Source organism: Pongo abelii, chromosome 2, assembly GCF_028885655.2.
Source record: "Pongo abelii isolate AG06213 chromosome 2, NHGRI_mPonAbe1-v2.0_pri, whole genome shotgun sequence".
Classification (NCBI taxonomy): Eukaryota; Metazoa; Chordata; class Mammalia; order Primates; family Hominidae; genus Pongo; species Pongo abelii.
The window spans coordinates 29,761,536-29,784,966 of record NC_085928.1 but is presented as its reverse complement, the minus strand read 5'-3'; the positions used below and the strand labels follow the sequence as shown (position 1 = coordinate 29,784,966).

Genomic DNA, 23,431 nt, shown 5'->3' with positions numbered 1-23,431 from the left:
ATCACTAATTATCAGGGAAATACAAATTAAAACCACAATGAGATATCACCTCACACCTGTTAGAATGGCTATTAACAAAGACAAAAGATAAGGGTTGGCAAGTATATGGAAAAAGGGAACCCTTGTACACTGTTGATGGGAATGTAAATTGGTACAGCCATTATGGAAAACAGTATGAAGGCTCCTCAAAAAATTAAAAATGGAACTACCATAGGATCTATCAATCCCATTAATATTTCAAAATACTAATGAAATTAGAATTTTGAAGACATATCTGCACTACCATGTTCATTGTACTATTATTTGCAATAGCCAAGATATGGAATCAACCTAAGTGTTCATTGACAAATAAATAAAGAAAATGTGGCATAAATATACAATGAAATATTATTCAACCTTAAAAAAGAAAACATTGTCATTTGTGACAACATGGGTTAACCTAGAGGGCATTATGCTAAGTATAATAAGCCAGGCACTTAAAGACAAATACGGCATGATCTCACTCATATGTGGGATATTAAAAAAGTCAAACTCACAGAAGTAGAGAGTGGAATGGTGGTTACCAGCAGCCAGGGCATGGGGAAAATGAGGAGATGTTGCTCAAAGGACACAACGTTTCAGTTATGCAAGATGAGTAAGTTCTGAGGATCTAATATACAGTACAGTAACCATAGTTACTAATACTGTATTGTATACTGGAAATTTGCTTAGAGAGTAGACCTTAAATGCTCTCACCACACACACAAATGATAACTTTGTAAGGTGATGATTAATCAGTTTGATTGCGGTAATCATTTCACAATACCTACATATATCAAAACATCAGATTATACACCATATATACAATTTTTGTCAATGATAACTGAATAAAGTTAGAAAAAGGAAAAAAATAAACACAAAGAAAGTAGAAGAAAAGAAAGAATAAAGGTAAAATCAGAAATTAATGATCTAGAAAAAAGTTTAAGTGATTCATTAAACAGACTAAAGATGTGGCATGAATGGTCAAGAAAAAGGAGAGAAGGCACAAAAAAACAATACTAGAAACGATAATACTCTAGAAATATATATAATTTAGGATTATGCTCTAGGAATAGAATTATAGATACAGTAGAGATTTAAAAATAATAAGGCCAGGTACAGTGGCTCATGCCTATAATCCCAACACTTTGGGAAGCCAAGGCAGGCAGATCATGTGAGGCCAAGAGTTTGAGACCAGCCTGCTCAAAATGGTGAAACCTTATCTCTACTAAAAATATAACATTTAGCCAGGTGTGGAGGCACACGCCTGTAATCCCAGCTACTCAGGAGGCTGAGGCACAAGAATCACTTGAACCAGGGAGGTGGAGGTTGCAGTGACCCAATATCATGCCACTGCCCTCCAGCCTGGGCAATAGAGAGAGACTCTGTCTCAAAAAATAAAATAAAATAAAATAAAATAAAAAATAAAAATCGATCAAATTGAAAAATTCAAAAGAAATGTAAAATTTCTTTTTTAATAAAAGAAAGCTTCCTGCACTAATTCAAGAAGAAAATATCTCATTAGACATGTAACCAATAAATAAATTGAATCAAAATATAAAACCTATCACAAAAGAAACACCAGATCCAGATGATTTTATTGGCAATGTCTATCAAAGATTCAAAGACCAGTTATAAACTGGTTCATGTTTTGAAGAGAGAAAACATTCTTCAACTGTTTTATGAGGTTAAGACAACCTTGATTCAAATTCAGATAACATAGCAGATGAAAAGAAAATTACAGGCCAATCTTATTCAAGAATATTGATGCAAAAATCTCATGGTGATATTACAATCAAACCTATCAATGTATGAAAATATTTCTTAACCAAAGTAAGTTTAACATTTTTAAAAATCTGTTAATATATTTCCACACATTTATAGATTAATTCAGAAAAACCATGTGATTGTTTCAATAGACGCAGATAAATGATTAAATAATTTCCTGATAAAAATGCTTAACAAAATAAAACAGAAGGAATGTCCTTCATATAAGTCATTTCTACAAAAAAAAAAAGAAACTACAGAAAACATCATTTGTTAAAGGGAAATGATAGCTTTCCCCAAAGTCAGAAATATGAAGACATTTGGCAAAAGTCTTTTAAGGCTGATATACCACAAGTGGGTGAGAACATGGGACAAGGGGACTCTCATACATTGCTGGTGGAGAGTATGGTATATTAGAAAGCAATTTGGCAACATCTTGCAAAGTTGCAGTTGTGTATGACCTAAAACCTATTATTAATTCATGCCCTAGAGAAGTGCCACTCAAAGTGTGTGCCTCAGACCAGCTGCTATCCACAAATTGTTATCAGAAAATGGAGTATTTTGAGTAATGATGCCCTCAAGAAACTCTTATGTATATGAATGGGGAGACATTTACAAAAATGTCACTGCAGAAGTTAGTAGCAAAAACAAAAGGAAATAACAAATTTACTTTAGCTGGAAAATTGATAAATTATGATATATTTATATAATGGAATACTATACAGCAGTTAAAATCAATAATCTAGCCCTAGATTCATTAACATTGATATATTTCAAAGAATAATATTGAATATAAAAGACAAACTTCAGGACAATATATACAAAATATTATTTACATGAAGACTAAGCACATGTAAAATTGTGTCACATTTTAAGGATATCTGCATATCGAGTAAGTAAAGGTATGAAAACATACTTTTATATGACATATATAAAACATGGAATGAGAAACACAAACTCAGGATCTGAGAAGGAAAAGGTAAGACTTGGATTACAGCAGAACCATATGGGGGCTTCAACTACATATGTTAATTTTTTTAAATGTTGTTAGCAATTACAGAAAAAAAATGTTAAGAGTTGGCTGGGTGCCATGGCCCATGCCTGTAATCACAGCACTTTGGGGGGCTGAGGCAAGAGGACTGTTGAGCCCCGGAGTTCGAGACCAGCCTGGGAAACATAGGGAGACCCTGTTTCTACAAAAATAAAAAATTAATAATAATAATAATGTTAAGAATTTATATATCTTCATGATGGTTCCATGAGTATGCATTATAGTATTTTCTGTATTTTTTATTTGCTTGAGATCTTTCACAATAATTTTTGAAGTCATGATTTAGAGAGAATGGATCATAAAGGCTTCACTTTAGACATGAAGAAAGTAAACTATGGAGAAATTAAGAATCTTACTCAAGTTTACACAACTGGTCCTAGAAGCCACGTTCTGTGACCCCCAAACTCCCATACCACATTGACCACTATATGAGAGTCACAGAAGACCCTTAAGAGTCGTCTCTCTAATGTCTTTGACATCACCATGTAATAATCTTTTTCTCTTGGGAAAAAAACAGAATTAACAAATTGTCAATTAAACAAGCTACACCAAGATCTGTAGACCTCTCTTCAGAAGACAATATATGCTAACGAAAAAGTAAATACAACTTCAGCATCCCTTGCTCACAGTCCCTTTGTTTGGAGACTTTGCTAGCTTGCTTTCCATGATTCTATTAAACAATAGACAAAACCAATGCCTAAGAATGTACAAGCGTGGTGATAAATGTCCCTAGTGAACCTGTCTGAAATAAAGTAAGAAAGTTATGATTACATGTCAACAAGAGCCACAGTTTCTGACCCAGGGGAGGTAATAAAGGGGTCAGAGCACCTCGGTCTTTGAAGCATACTTCCCCAAAGAGTTGGCTGTGGGACATATGCAAACCTTTCCAGGTCTGCTTCTGATATAAATTGTGAGTCACACCACTCTCAGAGATCCAGACTTCTCAGAATATAAAAATCTCTCTCAAAGGGAAGCCTGAAAGCATGGCAAGAAATACCTGAATTATGCTTATACTTGGTTGAATAGGGCAATAAAAGCCCTTTGCACTCTGTCTTTTTGTTATATCATGATTTTAAAATGTTTAAGACCCAGCCTAAGCAGAGGAGGCAGCTCTTGACCTAGGCAATGAGATTAGTTGCACTGGTTGAGGCACACTATTACCCTAGCAGTTGGGGAGCAGGGTGGGCATATAATACCTTTCTTCCAGAATCTTCTGGAATTTGATTCGCATCAGTTTGCCCTGTGCTCTGGCTTGGAACAATGTGAAGACTTTAGATAGTCTCTCATCTCTCATTGCTTCCAGCTGGCCCAGAAACCCAGCTTTAAAAAACACCTAAAGGAAAAGTCAGATGTTAGCTCCACTCATAATGGGTATTCAGCAAATGTTTATTAAATGATTCTGTGAGCAACTGTTCTGTTCCTAGGGATAACTGTATCAATTCCATTTCTTGTAAGTTTTATTTAATGTGTAAAATCTACTTCTTAGAAAGTTTGATTTTATAAATCTAAAATGTGAAAAAAAATGTTATTAAATCATGTGGTTCTATTGTTTGCCTAAGAACTTAAACTATTCTTCCCCTTATCTATTAATAATGTCTCAATTGTTCAGGGAACCTGGTTTAAGTTTTAAGACGGGCTCAGGCATGCAGTGCTCCAAAGTACCAGGTAGGGTTCTGCAAGCATTTTCTGTGAAGGATCAGATAGTAAATATTTTTAGGCTTTATGGGCTATAAACAATCTCTGCAGGATATTCTTATTTTTTAAACAATTCGTGAACCATCTAAAACCATTTTTAGCTAGTGGGCCATATATTAAAAAAACAGTCCGTGGACATGGCTCTTGGGCCATAGTTTGCTGACCTCTGTTCTAGAGCAAGGCACTTTTGTCTAGGCATCAAATAGTCCACAAAAGTATTTTTTCAAGAATAATTACTAACAAACAAGGTGAAATGAGTGAGGTGCCTAAGGCACACATTTTATGGAGGCACTAAGTGTGAGTGCCCTGAGAGTGTGCGCCTTTCAACCTCACTTGCCCAACCCTGAGAATGAGAGCCTCTTTGAAATTTGTGCCTTAGGAGCTTCACTTGCCTCATGTCAATCTTGGCCCAGATGAACAGTATACAGCAAAAATAACTAAACACACAAGGAAGGAAGGCATCATCAGTGAAAATCAGCAGAAACAATAAACAGCAGAAACTAATGTTCAGGTACTCAAAATATGGGAGTCAACATTTTATAACCATATCCTACAGAGTTCTAATTCTATGAGGTCTTTATCCTGAATTTTTTAACTCTCCTTCAAATAATGGATGTCATTAGGAACAAACTGATGTTCACTGCCAGATAATACCATATCTATTGATTAGTTAGAAGTTTCCCAAAATATGTGAGTCAAGCCAATATCATCTAAGATGAAGTAGAATTTAGGGAATCACATTTAAGGAAGTCGGTTTGGGATTAATTTTTTGATAGTGGGTTAACTTTAAAGTTTTAAATTACTCAGAAAAATTAGTCCTTAAGAGAATACTGTCCCTGAAAGAATATGGTGGATGAATCAGTTCACACACAGACAAGCCATTAGCTCCAGGAAGTTGATTCACCTTTTTCTAGCTCTGATATATACACATTTTCTCATAACATCAGGTTGATTCAGTATTTTATATCTTGGCACAAATTTGCTTAGTTGACTAATTATAAAAATGTAAATGTAGTTAAAACTGAGGTTTAAAAAACATTGAATATCTGTCTCAAACAGCACCGAAGTTTTCACCTTCAACTAAGATCTATTTGTGATATTTATGGTCATGAGAGCTGAAGAATGCCTTATAATTGAGCATTCACAGGTATTTTAAGATAAACACTCTTCCCCCTCTTCGTCTCCAAATGCATTCTTTGCAGTTTTCTGGTTACCTTAGTGATTCCAAATCGGTACTGGGTATGGTCTATCTCCAAGGAGCCAAGTAATTCTTCAGCTGCTTTTCTGCTGCTCACAAACTTGCTCTTTGGAAAGGTCCTTGGATTCAGAATGCAGTACCTAATTTAAAATAAAGAAAAAATCATAGGGTTGGGAAATCATATTATTCAAATAAAGACTAATCTAGACAAATGAGGTGAAAGGAGATATAGATTTTTATCTCTGTTACTAATATGTTCAATTTTCACAAGATTCTTAGTAACAATAATGAAGGTACAAGCAATAATCCCTTGCATTGGTGTAATAGTTTGTACTTTTCATACTGCTTTAGAGGCAACCTCATTTGATTGATTGCTCAATTAGGCAGGGGCAGGATTGGAAAGAGAGGGAGGAAGGAAAGCATAAGTATCTCTACTGTATGGATAAGGAAACTGAAAAGCAGAGACATTAAATGTCTTTTCTAGGATTCCTTCACCCTGTTGGTGAGTTGGTGGAAAACAAGAAATATGCCTCTTAATTCTAAAGCAAGAAATATGGCCCTTTTTACTCTACCAGACTTTGCTCAAATTGACTTGATGACCTATAATTTAAACTTCTAGAATCCAGGAAATAGAAAAGATGCCGCTCCTGCCTCCTGCCATACACCCTGCTGGCTTCCTTCCTTTCAGGGGCTTGCTAGTAAAGCCACAGCCTGCTTGGATGGCAGCTACGATTAAGTATACACAACACTTCAGAGATTCAATTCAGCCTCCATATGTTTCTTCTGTATATATTTCTTCTATATGTGGGTCTATTATCTTTGTTAATAGAGATTTAAGGATATTACAGTCACATGGATGTTGGATTTAAGGGGAAATAATAATAGAACTCTGTCATCATATGTCTTCCCACCACCAAAACACATCGATCTGTGTAGTCTGGAGGACATCAACCAAACAAACAATGCATGCCTAAACACTCAGAAAGGGAAGAAAGCAGAATGAACTGCCTCAGGCTTCTTGGATCCTGGAATGTAGGTTTACCTTTGTTTAAAATCAGCATACTGCAGTCGGTTTGGAAAACCTTCACGGCATATCCTAATCCCTTCCAAGACACCATTACAGCGCAACTGCTGTAGAACCAAGTAAGGGTCCAGTATACCTGGAAAAAAAAAGAGTCACGGTGGATCTGTGCCTGAAAAAAAATCATTGGCCCAGATTTTGTACCAATTGCTGCGTCTTGGGTTAAAAAGAAAGTCTGAATTGGATAGTTTCCACATGATAGGTCATAGGTGTTCACTCACTTATGACCTGATAGTACTCACAGTAATCATCCTATTATGTAGGCATCTCCAAATATGATTTCCCTGAAATTCCTTTAACATGGAACAAGCCCCTTAATTCACAGTTAGATGAGATGTTTATAAGCAAATATTCTTGGAAGGCAAAAAGATTACATTTTTTGCTAGACTGTAAATGGCTGGTCTCACGTTCATTTGCCAACCAAAACCAGCCAGAAAGGGTGATAAGAACATAAAAGAGAACTGCCTTCTCTGTGCAGGAGGGGGAAGGGATAAGAAGAAGGAAGAATAAAAGGAAAGGGGAAGATGGACACAACCACAACATTCTGTTTACAGTTTTGCTTAGGAAGGACTTGTCCACATCCCAGACTTCATTCTCCCCTTATTTTCGTGAGAGTGCCTAAATTCTATTCTGTAGTATAAGCATCCTCTGTCACCTTCTCGTTCATCAAAGAAGCTCTACTGCAGCTGCAATGTCCAATAGAAGCCTTTGAAAAACCATCCAAGAAGCCACTGTCTCTGCCCTCAGCAAGTCTTCTGAAACAAGCCAAGGACCACATCTCCTAACACAAATTCCTACTATGGTATTACATGAAAAATAAAAACAAAAAAGGACTCCATGCCCAAGGTCACAGAAACAAACTTAAATCATATAACCATATTTCTATACTCCAATCCCTTTCACAGATAGAAACAGATGATCTATAAGAAGGCACAAGTAGGCCGGCACAGCGGCTCATGCCTGTAATCACAGCACTTTCAGAGGCTGAGGCGGGCAGGCCACTTGAGGCCAGGAGTTCGAGACCAGCCTGACCAACTTGGTAAAACCCCGTCTCTACCAAAAATATAAAAATTAGCCAGGCGTGGTGGTACATGCCTGTAGTCCCAGCTACACAGGAGGCTGAGGTACAAGAATTGCTTGAACCCAGGAGGCAGAGGTTGTGGTGAGCCAAGATCATACCGCTGCACTTCAGCCACTGCACTCTAGCCTCAGCAACAGAGCAAGACTCTGTCTAAAATTATTTTTTTTTAAAAAAGGGAGGGGTACAGGGAGTAGAATCCTATGACACCTTAACATCAGACTCATTCATTCTCTTTAAGTACATATGAATATGTTTTGATTAGATCATGAAGCTTTTCTTATGACTTGTCTTATGACTTTAAGAAAAAAACCAAACCTGCTGAAATCCAAGTTGACTCGATGGGAGGCAACTCTAATAGGTAACAGAATTGCTCCAAAATAGAACTCAGCTGATTAGATTCCTTGCTAGATGGAAGCAGTGTCCCTAGACACATCCAGAAACCCAGCTGATAGGAAACAATGAGGCAAAAACATACAGCCGTGAATGAACATGAAAGTGTTTGTATCGCAGAAACTCAAACTGCAGCATCATTGTTTTGTATCACACTTTCCCAAAATAGGCCATAGACTGTCAGGATTGGGGTCTTAATTACAGGAGGTTAATAAAAATGCAAGATACTACGGAACCTCAGAAATCAGAACCAGCAACATCTGGCTACGTATTATAAGGGTGGTTAGTGCTCTGAAGACATAGGGCTTGTCATATACATTCCTTGGAGGCTGACAGCCTCCAAACCAAGCTCCAGAGGGGCCAGTAACTCCAAAGAGGTGGCTGGGAATCTTCAAGCTTATGAAGTAAGGAAAGCAATCCGTGTAGTTAATTTTGGTAAAACCCTTGTTTGGGGAATTGAAAACATTAAAAAAAAAATCACCACCATTCACCTATCACATCATCTCCCTACCACTATTCACTGACACTGCCCAGAGTTACATAACTAAAAAAAAATGAATGCTATTAGAAAGAGGGAAGAAGATGTTGGCATTGGCAAGGAGGACTAGAGGGTGTTCTCAACAATTAGAAATGGCTTTAGGAACTGTCTTTATGGTCAATTTAGATAACTCAGACCAAATAATTTCCTTTATGCTGAAATATCTACCTTAATCCCCTAATTGATTATTCAATTCCATTTTTATTATAGTTTGTCCTTGTAGACAATGGCATGGGAGCTCATTCATGTTCAGCATAAAATTCAAGGAAGAATTTCAATAGTAATATCAAACATTCTAATGTTGCCCAATTGAGACTGCTTTGTGAAATCCTTCTGTACATCCATTTCAATGGCAATATTGAGGAGGTTCCAAAGACCTCATTTTTAACATATTTTCATTGTTCTATATGAAATTCTACCCTTATATAAAAGGCACCAATAAATATTTCTTTAAAAGATATTCAATATAGCTAATATCAAATCTATTTCCTAGTGTGAATTACAAAGAAATCTCTTCTTACCTGGCATTTTGTTCACATTGGGATTTATGCATCTCACAAAATGAGGTGCTGTTGCTTTCAGATTAGTCATCAATTTATTCAGGTTTTCCTAAAATGGAGACCATAATAAACACAAAATCACTTTGCAAATCACGAAAAACACCAATCCACCTCACAAATGTCTCCAAATCTATCAACTTAATCTCACAGCCAAGATGTATTCTAACAGTAAAATAATGAATTCAACATTCTTTGCTGCCTACCAAATGCACATTATTTCTTTCCTATGGCAAGTCAATATTTATTTGACAGACATAGTTCAATTGTGAATCATCTCTACCTATTTTGAATTAGTAGCAATATCAAAGTTATGGCTGGGCAATAAAATGGCTTGAAAAAAGAAATTGTTTCTCAAGTTCTGTCTCTGTGGAAAACCTTTATCTTAGGTCAGATTCTCTAGAAGCCAAACCTGAGATGGGAATTCTGGTTCAAGAGATTTTTAGAGAGTGAAGAAAGCTAGGAACAGCAGAGGAAGAGAAAAGCAATGATTCAGACTCAGCTTTAGTCTGATCCTTGCAAGCAAGAGCTGTAAACACGAATGCACCAATTGCAGCATAGGTGGTCCCCCTTGAGGCAAGAGAGAGGCTAAAGTCTGGAGAGGAGGGCAAAGAGGCAGCTTAGTTTCCCCTTTGGCTAAGTGCAATTCTGACAACTCAGAGTTGATAGGAGCCAATATGCACATCAGCTGGAAGATGGGTGCAGGCATGATAAAGGGGATGTAGGTGGGAACCAACAGTGTCCTCTAAAGCCCTTGATAATAACAGCATAAACTTCAACTTTCCCAACCTGCTAGCTCCTGATACTTTATCCCTATTTGAAGATGTGAAATGTCAACTAAATAATAACATATGCAGATTGTGAGGCAATTAATATATGAATAGATGCAATTAAAAATTACTTTATGCAGAGATGCAACCGTTTGGAATGAAGCTCCTTTCTTTCGTTTCTTCTCCCCAAATGGTATAGCTAGCAAAAAAAAAAAAGATGAAAACATGTAAAAAGCTCATTTTATCACATTATCCTACCCCAATGATGGAAGCATAAATTCATCAGAGTTCTAGAACAATATGGCAATATCTACCAAAAGCTTCAAAATATTTATGTCTTTTATCACAAAATGTATATTTTTAGTGTTTTTCCTTAAGGATATAATCAGGCAACTGTGCAACGATACTCACTGAAGTATTATTTAGTCATCACAAAAAAGTTAAGCAAAAATAAAATTAATCAAATGCACATCTTAGGAGATTAATTTATGAGAGAATATGCATACAGTGAAACATTGTAAGCTTTTAAAATGATGATGTGGATCCATATAACTTATATGGAAAGATTTCTAGGATATTTTTAGATAAAAAGTTAGTTTACAAAGCCTAAATTTTATATATGATGACCCTGAGTATGTATACATGTTTTTAAGTGCAGCTGTGTTATAGGTGACTATAAACATGAAAAATGTTGGGAGGTGTAAATACCAAAATGTAAACAGTTTGTTAATCTATATGAGGTTACAGATAATTTTTATGTTCTTTTTTCAGTTTTTCTATATTGTCTGTGTTTTTAGCAACATTCATGTATTTATTTTCATGATTTATAAAAAATAATAAGTCTATTTCCATTTTCTTGAAGCAAAAGAACCTGTGCTAGGCCAACCAGCTTTACAAACATTTGAATAGTGCTAAGTCACTAAGATGTGCAACACAGCAACAACAAAATCCATAGGCAAGCTGGACAGAAGAGGGTAGCTGCCAATATGGAAAACTAATAAAATATTCTCTGCGCCTGAGTAGCAACTGTGAGGTGGCAGATGTCATGAAGCTCAATCACTAATGTTCTTTTGAAACACCCCAGGTCTCTCAGTGAAACACTTGACTTCTTTGTACTTCAGTTTTTCCATCTATGAAAAGGGAATAACACTACCTTTCATTAATTTTTTAAAAAGAATTATAACCCTGGTTTAAATTATTTGGATTGCTCGGGAGAAAGTATGGTTATTACAAGCAATTTAATGTTCAGATCCGTCAGAAACTTGGAGGCAAGTATTTTCAGAGGGTGCTTAAAGAATTACAAAAAAAAAAAAAGGCCATTCTGAACAATTCTTATCTTTTAGTTCCAAAGAACACAGTACACACCCTGAAGAGTTAGAAGACGATTTCTCCTCTAATTCTCTGCCCAAACCATTCTCTCATCTCTTATGATCAGAGAATTACTCAACTGGGAGTCAAGCTTATGTGGCTACTATCAAACAGACTTCTCAGAGGTACTTTAGCAGCTATTAGAATCAGGCAAATGTACTGCCCGAAGATTAGCCGGGTCCAGACACAATAGCTTCCATCTCTTCTTGAGGCAGGCCCAGAGGATTTCAGGCATGTTCCAGAATTATGTCATCATGTGCTGATGAAGCCAGAAAGGGCTAAATTTTCTCTCCATTCCCTATGTCAGTCGAGAGAACCAATCAGCCTGATAGGGGCCGGGAGTTAACATGCAGCTGGGTGTAAGATAACAGCAAGGTATGTTTGAAAGTGAGAGTACACACCCCATTTAAAGAACAGTTGGTGTACTGTTGCCATGGGGAAATCAGAACCCAGGCTGGCTAGATTATCTGTTTCCCTAGAATTTCCATTTTTCAAAAGAAAATGGAAACTCAAATGTGCATGTGAAATCTGATTTTTTTAACTTGTGTGGACCAAACAAAACGTGTTTGAAGGCCAGTTTCTGCTCAGAAGCTGTCGATCTGTGACTTTTGCTGTAAATCGTGGAGAGCTTCCCTCTGTATGTAGTTAGCATTTCATTCAGTGAGGCCGGTGTTAGCAACTTTGGCTCAGTATCTTCAAATCCATCACATGATGGTGCAGAAGTTTTCACTGCATCCTAAATGCATGTAGCCTGTCTGTCTCTGTTTTGTTTATTCCTGGGAGACAGTGAGTAGAATAGGCACTAAACTAGAAAACAGAAGTCCATCTTTCTACCTAGCCTTTGCCATATAGTAGATTTGTAAAATCAGGGATGCTACTTAACTTCTCTATATTTGTTCCTGTGAGAAGTTAAGTAGGATCCCTGATTTTATAAATCTACTATATGGCAAAGGCTAGGTGGAAAGACAGGAACATTCTGTATATATCTTAAAGTGTCATGGTAAGAAATGAGTAAGATAATGTATCTAACAGTACTTTCTAAATTACAAACTACTAAACAAGATTAGTTGTCAGAATAGAATGCCTGTTAAACAGGTATTTGCTGCATGCTAGAGACTACAGTTGAACAAGTCAGACATGACCTCTGCCCTCGTGAAGCTTCTAATAACCCTAAGTGCACAGAGTGCTGTGAAAGAGAATATTCCAAGATATTTGGGGCAATAACTATAATTATATATATATATAGTTATATAGATATTTGGGGCAATAAGTTATTGTCCCAAAATCATTCATCAAAACATGTTTTTTGTTTTCCCTTTGTAGCTAGGTGAAGTAGAAGACAAAAGCAGGCCAGAAACAGACTTCTTGAATCTATCTTAGAGCACTAGTACCATCTCCCTGAAGAACCCCCAGCCTGAAGACAGAAAGACTAATAAGAGGGGACGACTCAGACCACAGGGAGCAGAAACATATCACAGGAAAGAAGCAAGAATTTTTGCAAAAGCTGAGGCAGCCATGGGTTCCATTTTGAGGCTGAAAAATCAAGGAAGATTGTATGACTCACCACTGTCAGTACTCATGTAATTTTCAAAAAGGCTCGCCAGGAGTCTGTTGGAAGACTTCTGAAATACAGCTACCACTGTTTCATTAAGGAGGTCTTTGTTCTTTTCCAGCCAACCACTGATATTATAAGGTACCTTTGGAAAAGCATGCATTTCAGGTAACAAAAAGAAAAAAAATTGCATAAGTTAACATAGAAGGCTGTGCATTACCTTTTTTTTTTTTGAGACAGGGTCTCATTCTGTTATCCAGTCTAGAATGCAGTGGCATAGTCACAGTTCACTGTAGCCTCGACCTCCTGGTCTCAATCAATCCTTCCCCCTCAGCCTCCAGAGTAGCTGGGACTATAGGCACATGCCACCATGCCTGGCTAATTTTTTTTGTATGTTTATTTATTTTGTGTGTGTGTGGAGATAGGGTTTCCACATGTTGCTCAGTTTGGTCTCAAACTCCTAGGGCTCAAGCAATCCACCCATCTCAGCCTCCCAAAGTGCTGAGATTACAGGGAGCCACCATGCCCAGCCTGTGCATTACTTTCAATAAATCACAAATTATATGGGTCCTTTACCTTTTAATCAGTTTAATGTAATAGTACAGAATAACACTCCAAAAGTCCATTGTGCAGCCCAAAAAGATTCTCAAGATTCTTATCATTAACATTGTCAAAAGAAAGGAACAGACAGGAAGGGAAGAAGGGAGAGAGACAGGGGAAGAAGTAGAAGAGAGGAGAGAAAAGAAAGGGGAGAGACAGCAACAGAGAGGAAGGAAAGATTGAATGGTATTTCACACCAGCAGTCCTTTAAAGGCAAGAATGGTGAAATAATCCAAGTGTCTCTGACACACAGTGAACACTCAAAAAAACCCAGCAATTGCAATGGTATTTTACTGTATATATCATTATAATTAATATGCTGGGATATCAAAGAAGAGAACTATAAACATATCTGTGTACAGCTGGCAGGCCATTTTTAGGTCGAAGTATTATTTTATCCTTTATCAGTTCTCTTTTTGTTCCACCAGAGTCACCAGCCAGAAGTAGAAATGCAGAAAAAGGGGCATATACACTGGTGAGGAAATGAGGAGAGGTAGCAAGGGTCATTAGAAACCTTTTTTGGCCATAGTTTGGAGACCATTACTTCACATTGACTATTTCTTTATGGGAGAATAAAAAAATCTTCAATAAAAAGATCAATTGAAATCATTCATTCACACAATGTTAAGTTAAAAGGAAGGACAAATGGGGGAAAACCATGACTTTGATGGTCTCCACGCCTTTCTGAAGCTGCCTTGCTTTGAGTTGAGGTTGACAGAGTCCATTTGGAGATTTTTGACCTCTGTGCACATGGAATGCTATTGTAGTATGGCCATTTCATTTCCTGAGTGCTAAAAGGCTACACTACCTTTTTTGTGGAACTGAGATGTATTTTGTTCTTCTCTTCATTTAATCTAAACATTACTTAAATATCATCTAAGGACTTTGGCTGAGCGCATTTGAAACAAAGTCAGGAAAATTCAAGACCGGGGGTCCAGAGGTAACTCACCACTCCTGCATAATGGACAAGTTCAAAGTGAGCTTCAAATTTCTTCTTATCAGGCTTGGGCTTCTGGAGATGAACCGACTTTCCAAAATGGTTGTCAAAGAGTTTGGTCTTGAAAGTCAGGTCTGTAGCCTTAGGAAACATACACTCTTCTTCAAGGATGGAAAGGATGCCCATTGGCTGTTGAAGAGACATAAGAGCAGCAGATTTTTTTAAAAACACCTGCACTTTCAGTAGGGTGTCAGTATAAATTCTTTCCCAGGAACCTAATCAATTGACAAAGGGAAGAATATTCAGTGCATAAAACTAGCAATCATCCACTCAACAAATATTAATTAAATATCTGCTACTTAATAACAATACCAGTAGCCGCTGGTGATTGATGCAGCTGTGAGCCACATATACAAAGTGCCTGTCCTCAGGGTGCATACATTTAGTGGAGTGGCAGACAGTAGGCAAGTAAACAAAGAAATAATTCCAATAAACAAATGACTTAGTTTCATATAAATGCTCTGAGGAAAACATTCAAAGTAAAGAAATAGAGAATGACAGGGGGTAAGGAGGTTTTAGATAGAGTCATTGAGTAAGACACCTCTCCTGAACGAGAACAACAAGCTGAGAAGATCTGTGCACAAGTATTCCAGGCAGAAAAATGAAAAATGCAAAGGCCCCGAGGCCAGAGCCCACTTGGCAAGTCTGAGGTCTTGCCAGAGGCCAGTGCGGGCAGAGAAAAGCTAGCTTGAGGGAGGACATTTTAAGAGATAATGTCAAAGGGGTAAGTAGCAGCTGGAGCTCAAAGGCCTTATAGGCTGTAGTAAGACATGTGGCTTTCATTTTAAATGTAATAGGAAGCCTTTGGAGGCTTTTTAAATGAAGTGCTGTGATTTGAAGTATGCTTAAAGAGGATCATTGGTTTACAAAGTAGGGCTCGTGGGCTCAGTCCTGCCTGCACTCTGTACTGGAAAGCCAGTGAGCTAAGAATGGCTTTTACATTTTTAAAGGGTTTTAAAAACAAACAGATTGGGTAAGGTGGCTCACACCAGCACTTTGGGAGGCTGAGGCGGGCAGATCACCTGAGATCAGGAGTTCGAGACCAGCCTGGCCAACATGGTAAAATCCTGTCTCTACTAAAAATACAAAAATTAGCCAGGAATGGTGGTGTGTGCCTGTAATCCTAGTTACCCAGGAGGCTGAGGCAGGAGAATCGCTTGAACCTGGGAGGCACAGGTTGCAGTGAGCCCAGATCACACCATTGCACTCCAGCCTGAGCAACAGAGAGAGACTCTGTCTCAAAAAGCAAAAAAACAAACAAAAAATGTTACTGCAAATCTCATGACCTCCATTAGCACACTTTTTCTCTAAAGGACCATATAGTCTCTGTCAGACCTTTGCCATCCACTTAGTCATTGAAGCACTGAAAGCAGCATGCAACAACATGTAAACAAAATGAGTGTGGCCATGCTCCCATCAAACTTGATTTACCTAAACAGGCTGCAGGCTAGATTGGGTCCACAAAGTCAGTTTGCTGACCCCTGGTCTAGAGTAGTGGTAGTGTTGGAGCTTATGAGAAGTCATTAAAAATAAGATATGCATTGAATTTAGAACTGAGTGCCAACTTGCTGATGGAGAGAATGTGGTGTGTAGGAAAATTTTATTGCATTTATATAGCGCATAATTTTTAAATGCATTTTTACTTTTATTAGACTTACAAATCCTTTACTTGACTGCAAATTTCCTGAAGGCAAAAGCTATTTATAAAAAATGCTTACATTTTTCTACAGCATTTTACGCAGAGTCTTATACAGAGTAGTGTGGTAGAAGGCCTAAAATTAAGGCCCAACATTATGTGTGCCTTGACATCTGGGAAACACCAGGAGGGGCTCAAAAGTTCCCTTTCTGTTGTGCTTCCATGTGTTAAGTCCCTTAGTCAAACACCCTCCTTATGGCAGGGACCATACATAGTGCCTGCTTATACCTGAGTAACGGGTTTCATTTCTCTATCAGCCCATGAAATTATTCAAACAAGCCTATTGCATCCTCCTGTAGCATTCTATTGTCACGTCACCTATAATTACTACAAAGCCTGCCTCCTAAAGCCCCTGCTTGTTCACTCTATTCTCAGCACAACCCTCTTGTGGCCCTGCATGGTTCAAGGTGTCCCCCCTGCAGGCTGTGAGCATAAGTGGCTAATAAAATGCTGGTCACATCTGTCTAGTGTTGGATGTCATATGTTCAGCCTTTCCCATAAACCTAGGGCAGGATTTCCTCCTTCAGCAATGGGGTGAAGAGGAAGCAACCAAAACAAATAGTTGCAAAATAGACTTACTTGTTGGTTTAATAAAAAATAAAAGCCTTTGGTTTAAGGCTTATTTCCAATAATACTAGAAGTTGCTGGAGTGCCAGGATGATGCCTTCTGGGGTTTGCACATCATAACCCTTATCATAGTAGGTTCTGAGGTAACTAAAGTGTAGGCCCTCAGCACATTTCTGCTGAGTAATTAATTGACAGGTGAACCCTGAGACATACAGGTCTGAGTTCTGGGAACTTGACTGCTTTGCTGTGTCAATTATCAGACAAAATGTAAGAGTTGCCAATCAAAAAAAGGATGGAGTTATGTGTTTAAAGAAAATACTCATGTGCATACAAGATACAACTAGATATTAATATGATTCATTTTATATTAAAAACACAAGAATTAACACATCTGAAAAGCTTCTTTTGGGAGGTGATAACACATAATGCCAAGATGCTGCCAGTATTTAAAATATTTTAGAACTTTCTTTGGGGAACCTGATACTATTGACTACTAACATGAAAAATTCCTGTTGTCTGATGGTATATCATTACATATTATTCAGGTCAAGTCAGGCCAATAAGGCAAATAATGTGATCAAGCTAGATAGTATAGTTTGAACTCAAAAACCAGTAAATGAAAAGTATTGAAGCAAATTTTCTCTTGAGGCTGGTAAAATTCTAAAATCTATCCTAATCCCAATCTCGTGAGAAATTTTCCAAAGAGCTAAATTATTGGAAGAAGTATGTTGCCTTCTAGGGTGTTACACCAAATGAATAGTAAGTTTTCAAATGTATAATTTGGAGAGTATTTATTAGGAAATAATAGGGAAATCTCTTTACCAATGCCTTATGTATAACCATAAATATGTAATCATATATTAATACTTTAATAAGTAAACTATTGATGTACAAGTTCTAAACAAACTAGAATATTTCAAGTAATAAAATAAGTATGAGCAAATCCTATAATAAATTTGTTCACAGCATAAATGTGAAAGGAGGTCACTGTAAACTTGAAGACCAAATTAACAATTAAAGTTTGTGTTAGAATACATTTGTTATTTTAGTTTGATATAAACTTTTTTTTTTTTTGAGATGGAATCTTGCTCTGTTGCCCAGGCTGGAGTGCACTGGTGCGATCTCGGCTCACTACAACCTCCACCTCCCAGGTTCTAGCTATTCTCCTGCCTCAGCCTCCCTAGTAGCTGTGACAACAGGCATGCGCCACCACATCAAGCTAATTTTTGTATTTTGAGTAGAGACAGGGTTTCACCATGTTAGCCAGGCTGGTGTCAAACTCCTGACCTCAAGTGATCCACTCACCTTGGCCTCCCAAAGTGCTGGGATTACAGGCATAAGCCACTGCACCCAGCTGATATAAACTTTTTTGTAAACTCACAAATATGAAACTTTTATGTAATGAAAATCCTTTTTTCTTATACGTATACAGAGATGCATGCTATATGACATTTTATATATATTGATGTGTTTTAGTACTTTCAAATTTTAAAAATATCCCATTATGCATTTTATTTCAAGGACTGAGTTTGATCATTAATATTTGCTACAAATCTTCTTCAGATAGCCCCAACCAACATAATGGGTCTTTCAAAATTTAGAATCTTTTCAAGGAAGGCTTTGGTATTTTCATTTGCCTGACCTGGATCCTGTTAAAATTGTTTGTAGAAAACCAAAGACTTATCTTTTCCTTTTATCATCTGGTCAGTAATTTTTTCTCATTTTATTATATCAGTAGAAAATACAACAGGAAATTACATCCGTGATGCTAGTGTGTTATTTGGAATAACCAAGACTGGCATAAATGAGGCAACAGACTTCAGATCGACTTCAGATCAACTAAAAATCAGTAACATTCACAGAATTTGTCAGGATCTGAACAATGTCTATGTCCCACGTTCCTGCCTGAAAACAATATCTTGTCATAATCAAGGTGAGTATATATTATAGGTGACAATTGCCAGAAGCTAAATCTGTTCCTCTGAGGACCTCCAGTTCTTTTGTTTCATTTCTAATGAGACAACTACAGCTTTTATAAAGCCAGAATACATACCAGATCATAGTTGGTTCATCTTTATTACTATTTTTAATCAGCTCATGTTTGATTCATTATTAATATTTTTTAATCAGCCTGTCTTTCCCCCAGGAAGTTCACTTGTTATAAAATAAATAAAATCAATGGGGTATCTACTCCTGTTGGAAATAATAGTTATTTTCAAGAAGATCTAAAGCCTAATAAATGAAATTGATAGGAGACAGATTGATAAAACCCGAGGCTTGCAAAGGACAGGGAGAGGTCAGTTGCCCTAGCTCCTTCCTAGCAGGATTGTTGAGAATCAACTGTGACAGCATAGCTAGAGTATTCAGGAAATGAAAGGCTTCAGACTGTCCAAATCCATCTTGAAGATTCACTGCAATCCATGATTATGGTGAGGCCCAAGAGGCATGTAACTGCTAACATGCTGCCATGCTTGCTTCCATGGAGAAAGCCACAGAAAGGACCATACGTAATCCCCCAGCAAACCCTGCTCATCTTTCCCAGAACATGCAGAAATATTTCAGAGTATTGGGACATCACCAAATTCAGAAACTGTACACTGCAGCTAATTTACTAATAAGCCATGAAGTATTGTCATAAATTACTTAAACTAACTGGTACTTGTCCAATTAAATGAACAAACTACATCCTGCAAGGTAGTGGCCTTGAGGATTGATGGCAGTTGTTTGTTTGCATGCTAATTTGCCAAATTTTGTTAAGCTGCTCTGGGTCTACTCATTCACCTTATGTTGATCAGTCAGGCCCTACAGTGCTCATATTTTCAGCTCTGTGTTTTTCCAGTCAAGAGCACGACCATTTTTAATCTCGACAAGTTTCCTCTCACGTTAACAGTGGAGGCCATGCATTAGCATCAAATGTGCAGTGAAAGCCTGCGTTAGAGATGATGGAGTGGGGCAACTGACAAGAGAGTTTCGTTCGGATGCCATGGGTGATGCACACAAACACCATTAAGATAAAATGTGCAGGGCTTTCTGCCCCCATTTCCCATCCTCTGATAGAGCCTAAGTCCTGACATGGATCAACATAGCAGGCAGGGACAATTCTCTCGAAATGAAAATGGACAAGGAGAAAAACATATATTACCTTCTCAATGAGATCTATGCAAGCTTGCAAATCCAGACCAAAGCCAATAGACACCCATTCAATGCTTTCTTTCTTATATTCCTCTTGCTCCAGAACAAACATGTGCCGATTGAAGAATTGTTGTAATTTTTCATTGGTAAAATTAATGCAAAGTTGCTCGAGGCTATTATACTTCAAGGATACGAATAGGTAAGAAGAGATAAAAATAAAATTGAGGTCCACTTTCAAGAATGTCCAGTAAAGAAAAACCCATAACCATTATGATATGATCAGAAATAGACCCAACAAGTAACAAATGCTCAATTAACTCAATTAATTGTAATTTTGAATTGTAATATCATTAGGTGCAATTTTCTAAAGATTATTACAATAATATAGCACTTAATGGTATTAAAATTTAAATTCATAATTAATTCTTTTACCTCTATTTACCTTTATGTAAGCCAGAATTAAGAAATCAATAAATACTTATACCATTAAGTATAACAATTATTATTGATATTAATTATAGCTCTTTTCCAAACAAGGTAGCCCTTAAGGTTTGCACAGAATGATCCCCATGCTTTGACCATATTTTCCCATCTTCAAGTAATGTTTTCTAATCTTCTTATAAATATGCATTGACTTCCTTCTTACCAGATACACTTACCTCAAGGATTTCAAAACCAGTGATGTCAAGAATGCCAATGAAGAACTGCCTTGACAGCTTGGCATCCAGGGCCCTGTTGATCCGTGCCACCAGCCACTTAAACATCCTTTCATACATTGACTTGGAAAGGGCACCGACAGCACAGGTTACCTAGAAATCACATTGAAAACACTCCTTCATCTGACTGAAGTGTTCATTTTAATCCTGGGCATTCTCTATCAGCAACCACCTTCTAGTCAAATTAGGATGTCTTTATTGACCTTCTGTGGTACCAGCATTCTACTGAATACAATGAGAAAAGGAAGAAAAGAAAGAGAGAGAGAGAGAAAGAAAGGAAGGAAGAAAGAAAGAAAAGAAAGAAAGAAAGAGAGAGAGAAAAGGAGAAAGAGGAAGGAAGAGAGGGACAGAGGGAGGGAGGGAGGAAGGAAAGAAAGGAGGGAGGGAGGAAGGAAGGAAGGAAGGAAGGAAGGAAGGAAGGAAGGAAGGAAGGAAGGAAGGAAGGAAGGGAGGGAGGGGGAAAAGGAAGGAGAGAGGAAGGGAGGAAAAAGGAGGAAAGGAGATGGGTAGGAGAAAGGAGTAAGCTAGCCTGGTGCCTCCTTATGAAAACACAGATGAGAGGAATCATGTTCCTATTATTAAAGGACTAACTATCCCGGGGTATGGTGTGGTGATGTGTCCCAAAGCTTTGCTATTCAAAGTGTGATCCTAAGACCAGCAGCAGCACCACCTAAGAGTTTGTTAAAAATGCAAACTCTCAGGCCCAGTCCCAGACCTACTGAATCAGAATCTGTAAGCTAACACAACTCCCAGCTGATTCCTATTGACAAAGAGTCTCTCCTTGACCAAACTTTAATGAGGATCCTCTGACCCCTCGCCTCCACCTTACCTGTCCTGTCTTCAGCCTGTCTAGCCCAGCTGCAGGAAGAAGTCTGCTGAATCACTCACTCTTGGTCTCTGATTAAGTTCCTTATCCCTCACCTTTGATGTATATGTTCTTGGCCTGCCTTTAGCAAGAATCCTGTTAGGTCAATTTAAAAAATCCTCCTACCCCCTGTTAGTAATTTTCCAACCACTGATCCCCTCCCTCTGGTCTTGGGCTATAAATCCCCACTTATCCTTGTTTTACTTGCAGTTGAGCCCAGTATCTCTCCCCTGTTGCAATATATCTATTGCAGCAGTCCTGAATGAAGTCTTCCTTACCATCTTAATAAGATTCAGAATATTTGTAATACCATGCACAATAGTTTGAAAAGTAGTGGTATAGTACATTAGAAATTTATAATCCCTAACCCTTGTTCTGCCACTGCTGTAGCTGCTATAAATTGTGTAACCTTTGGCAAGTGATCTAACCTTTCTGGAAAGCAACATCTTCATCTGAAGAACACTCTTAAAGGATCTTCCTAGCCTTAGCTTCCAACTCTTTATTATATTAGTTCCCAGTTTTGCTCTCAACAACGTGGACAGAGAATAGCCATTTGGTGCATCATTCTGACTCAGATTCTCCTGCTGTAAAACTGAGGCTGCCTTTTCCTTCCCAGTAGGGGTGTGGAAAAGGTTCTAAAGTAACCTACTGGGGAGAGCGCCAACCTTTGTGCCTGGATGATGCTCTACAAATGCAGATCCTACTTCCATAACTCAATAGCGCTGCTGTAGTAGCAGGTTTCTGACATGCTCCAAGGAAGGGAGAATTTTAGCTGGCCATTCTCCAAGCCTGGAAACAGAACATGCTCCAATCACTTAACATTTAAAATAGGCCTATCACATCCATCCTTCTGCCCAGGAGAGAGCACACAGCAGGAGCCAGTTGGTGTCTGGTGGTGATTTAGTTATGAGTCACTCACTCCCTGATCAGTTATCTTGAGTCATTTCCACAGTAATCCATAAGCCGGATGGCATCACAGTTTTTTATTATCAGCATCAAGAGCACACACGTACAAATAAAGCATCAAGAATGATTTTCATCCTCTGTAACACTGAAGAAATCACTCTGTCTACAGCAGTCACTTCGAAACTTTAAAAAGAACATGACTAACTTGCTCACCCCCTTTTAATTCCCTAAATACTTGAGAAGTGGGAGTGGGAGAGACACTGTTAGGTCAGGTGTGGCAAGTAGTGGAGAAACACAGGAAGAAAGCCTGGAAATGTAGGCAGTAGGATAAACGGATGGTAAAGGTCTGCTGAATGAATTCATGAAACAGATCAATATGTTGCTCACTAATTAATCATTTTCATCATTTTCTGTCCAATGGAGAGGAAATGAGGTGGCTAAATCTATGCTTCCACTTTTCAAGGGTTAAATGCACCCATTTCTTAGCTCTTTTTAAAATAACCTCACAGAAGGCTTTGGTTACTGGGGGGCAATCGTGCATATAGAAAACAACAACAGAAAAAAAATAACAAAGTCAAATAATTAATTTTTTTGTTTGTTTTTGAGACAGAGTGTTTGTTTCTGAGACAGAGTGTTGCTCTGTTGCCCAGGCTGGAGTACAATGGCACGATCTTAGCTCACTGCAACCTCCGCCTCCAAGGTTCAAAGGCAAGATTCTCTTGCCTCAGCCTCCCAAGTAGCTGGGATTACAAGCACACACCACCACACCCAGCTAATTTTTTGTATTTTTAGTAGAGACAAGGTTTCAACATGTTGGCCAGACTGGTCTCGAACTCCTGACCTCAGGTGATCCACCCGCCTCGGCCTCCCAAAGTGCTGGAATTAT

At 37.9% G+C, this 23,431-nt stretch overlaps 1 protein-coding gene across 1 annotated transcript in view; it reads right to left on the bottom strand.

Moving 5' to 3' along the window:
* Positions 1 to 23,431, bottom strand: part of MYH15 (myosin heavy chain 15) — a 129,177-nt gene that overhangs the window by 68,561 nt on the left and 37,185 nt on the right. The window contains exons 13-21 of the mRNA XM_002813322.4: positions 20,718 to 20,867; positions 20,069 to 20,239; positions 14,616 to 14,792; positions 13,079 to 13,211; positions 10,278 to 10,345; positions 9,341 to 9,428; positions 6,772 to 6,889; positions 5,746 to 5,869; positions 4,033 to 4,169 (exon numbers count right to left, since the gene is read on the bottom strand). Of these exons, the coding sequence (XP_002813368.4) occupies positions 4,033 to 4,169; positions 5,746 to 5,869; positions 6,772 to 6,889; positions 9,341 to 9,428; positions 10,278 to 10,345; positions 13,079 to 13,211; positions 14,616 to 14,792; positions 20,069 to 20,239; positions 20,718 to 20,867 (1,166 nt within the window). The remainder of the gene's footprint in view (positions 1 to 4,032; positions 4,170 to 5,745; positions 5,870 to 6,771; positions 6,890 to 9,340; positions 9,429 to 10,277; positions 10,346 to 13,078; positions 13,212 to 14,615; positions 14,793 to 20,068; positions 20,240 to 20,717; positions 20,868 to 23,431) is intronic.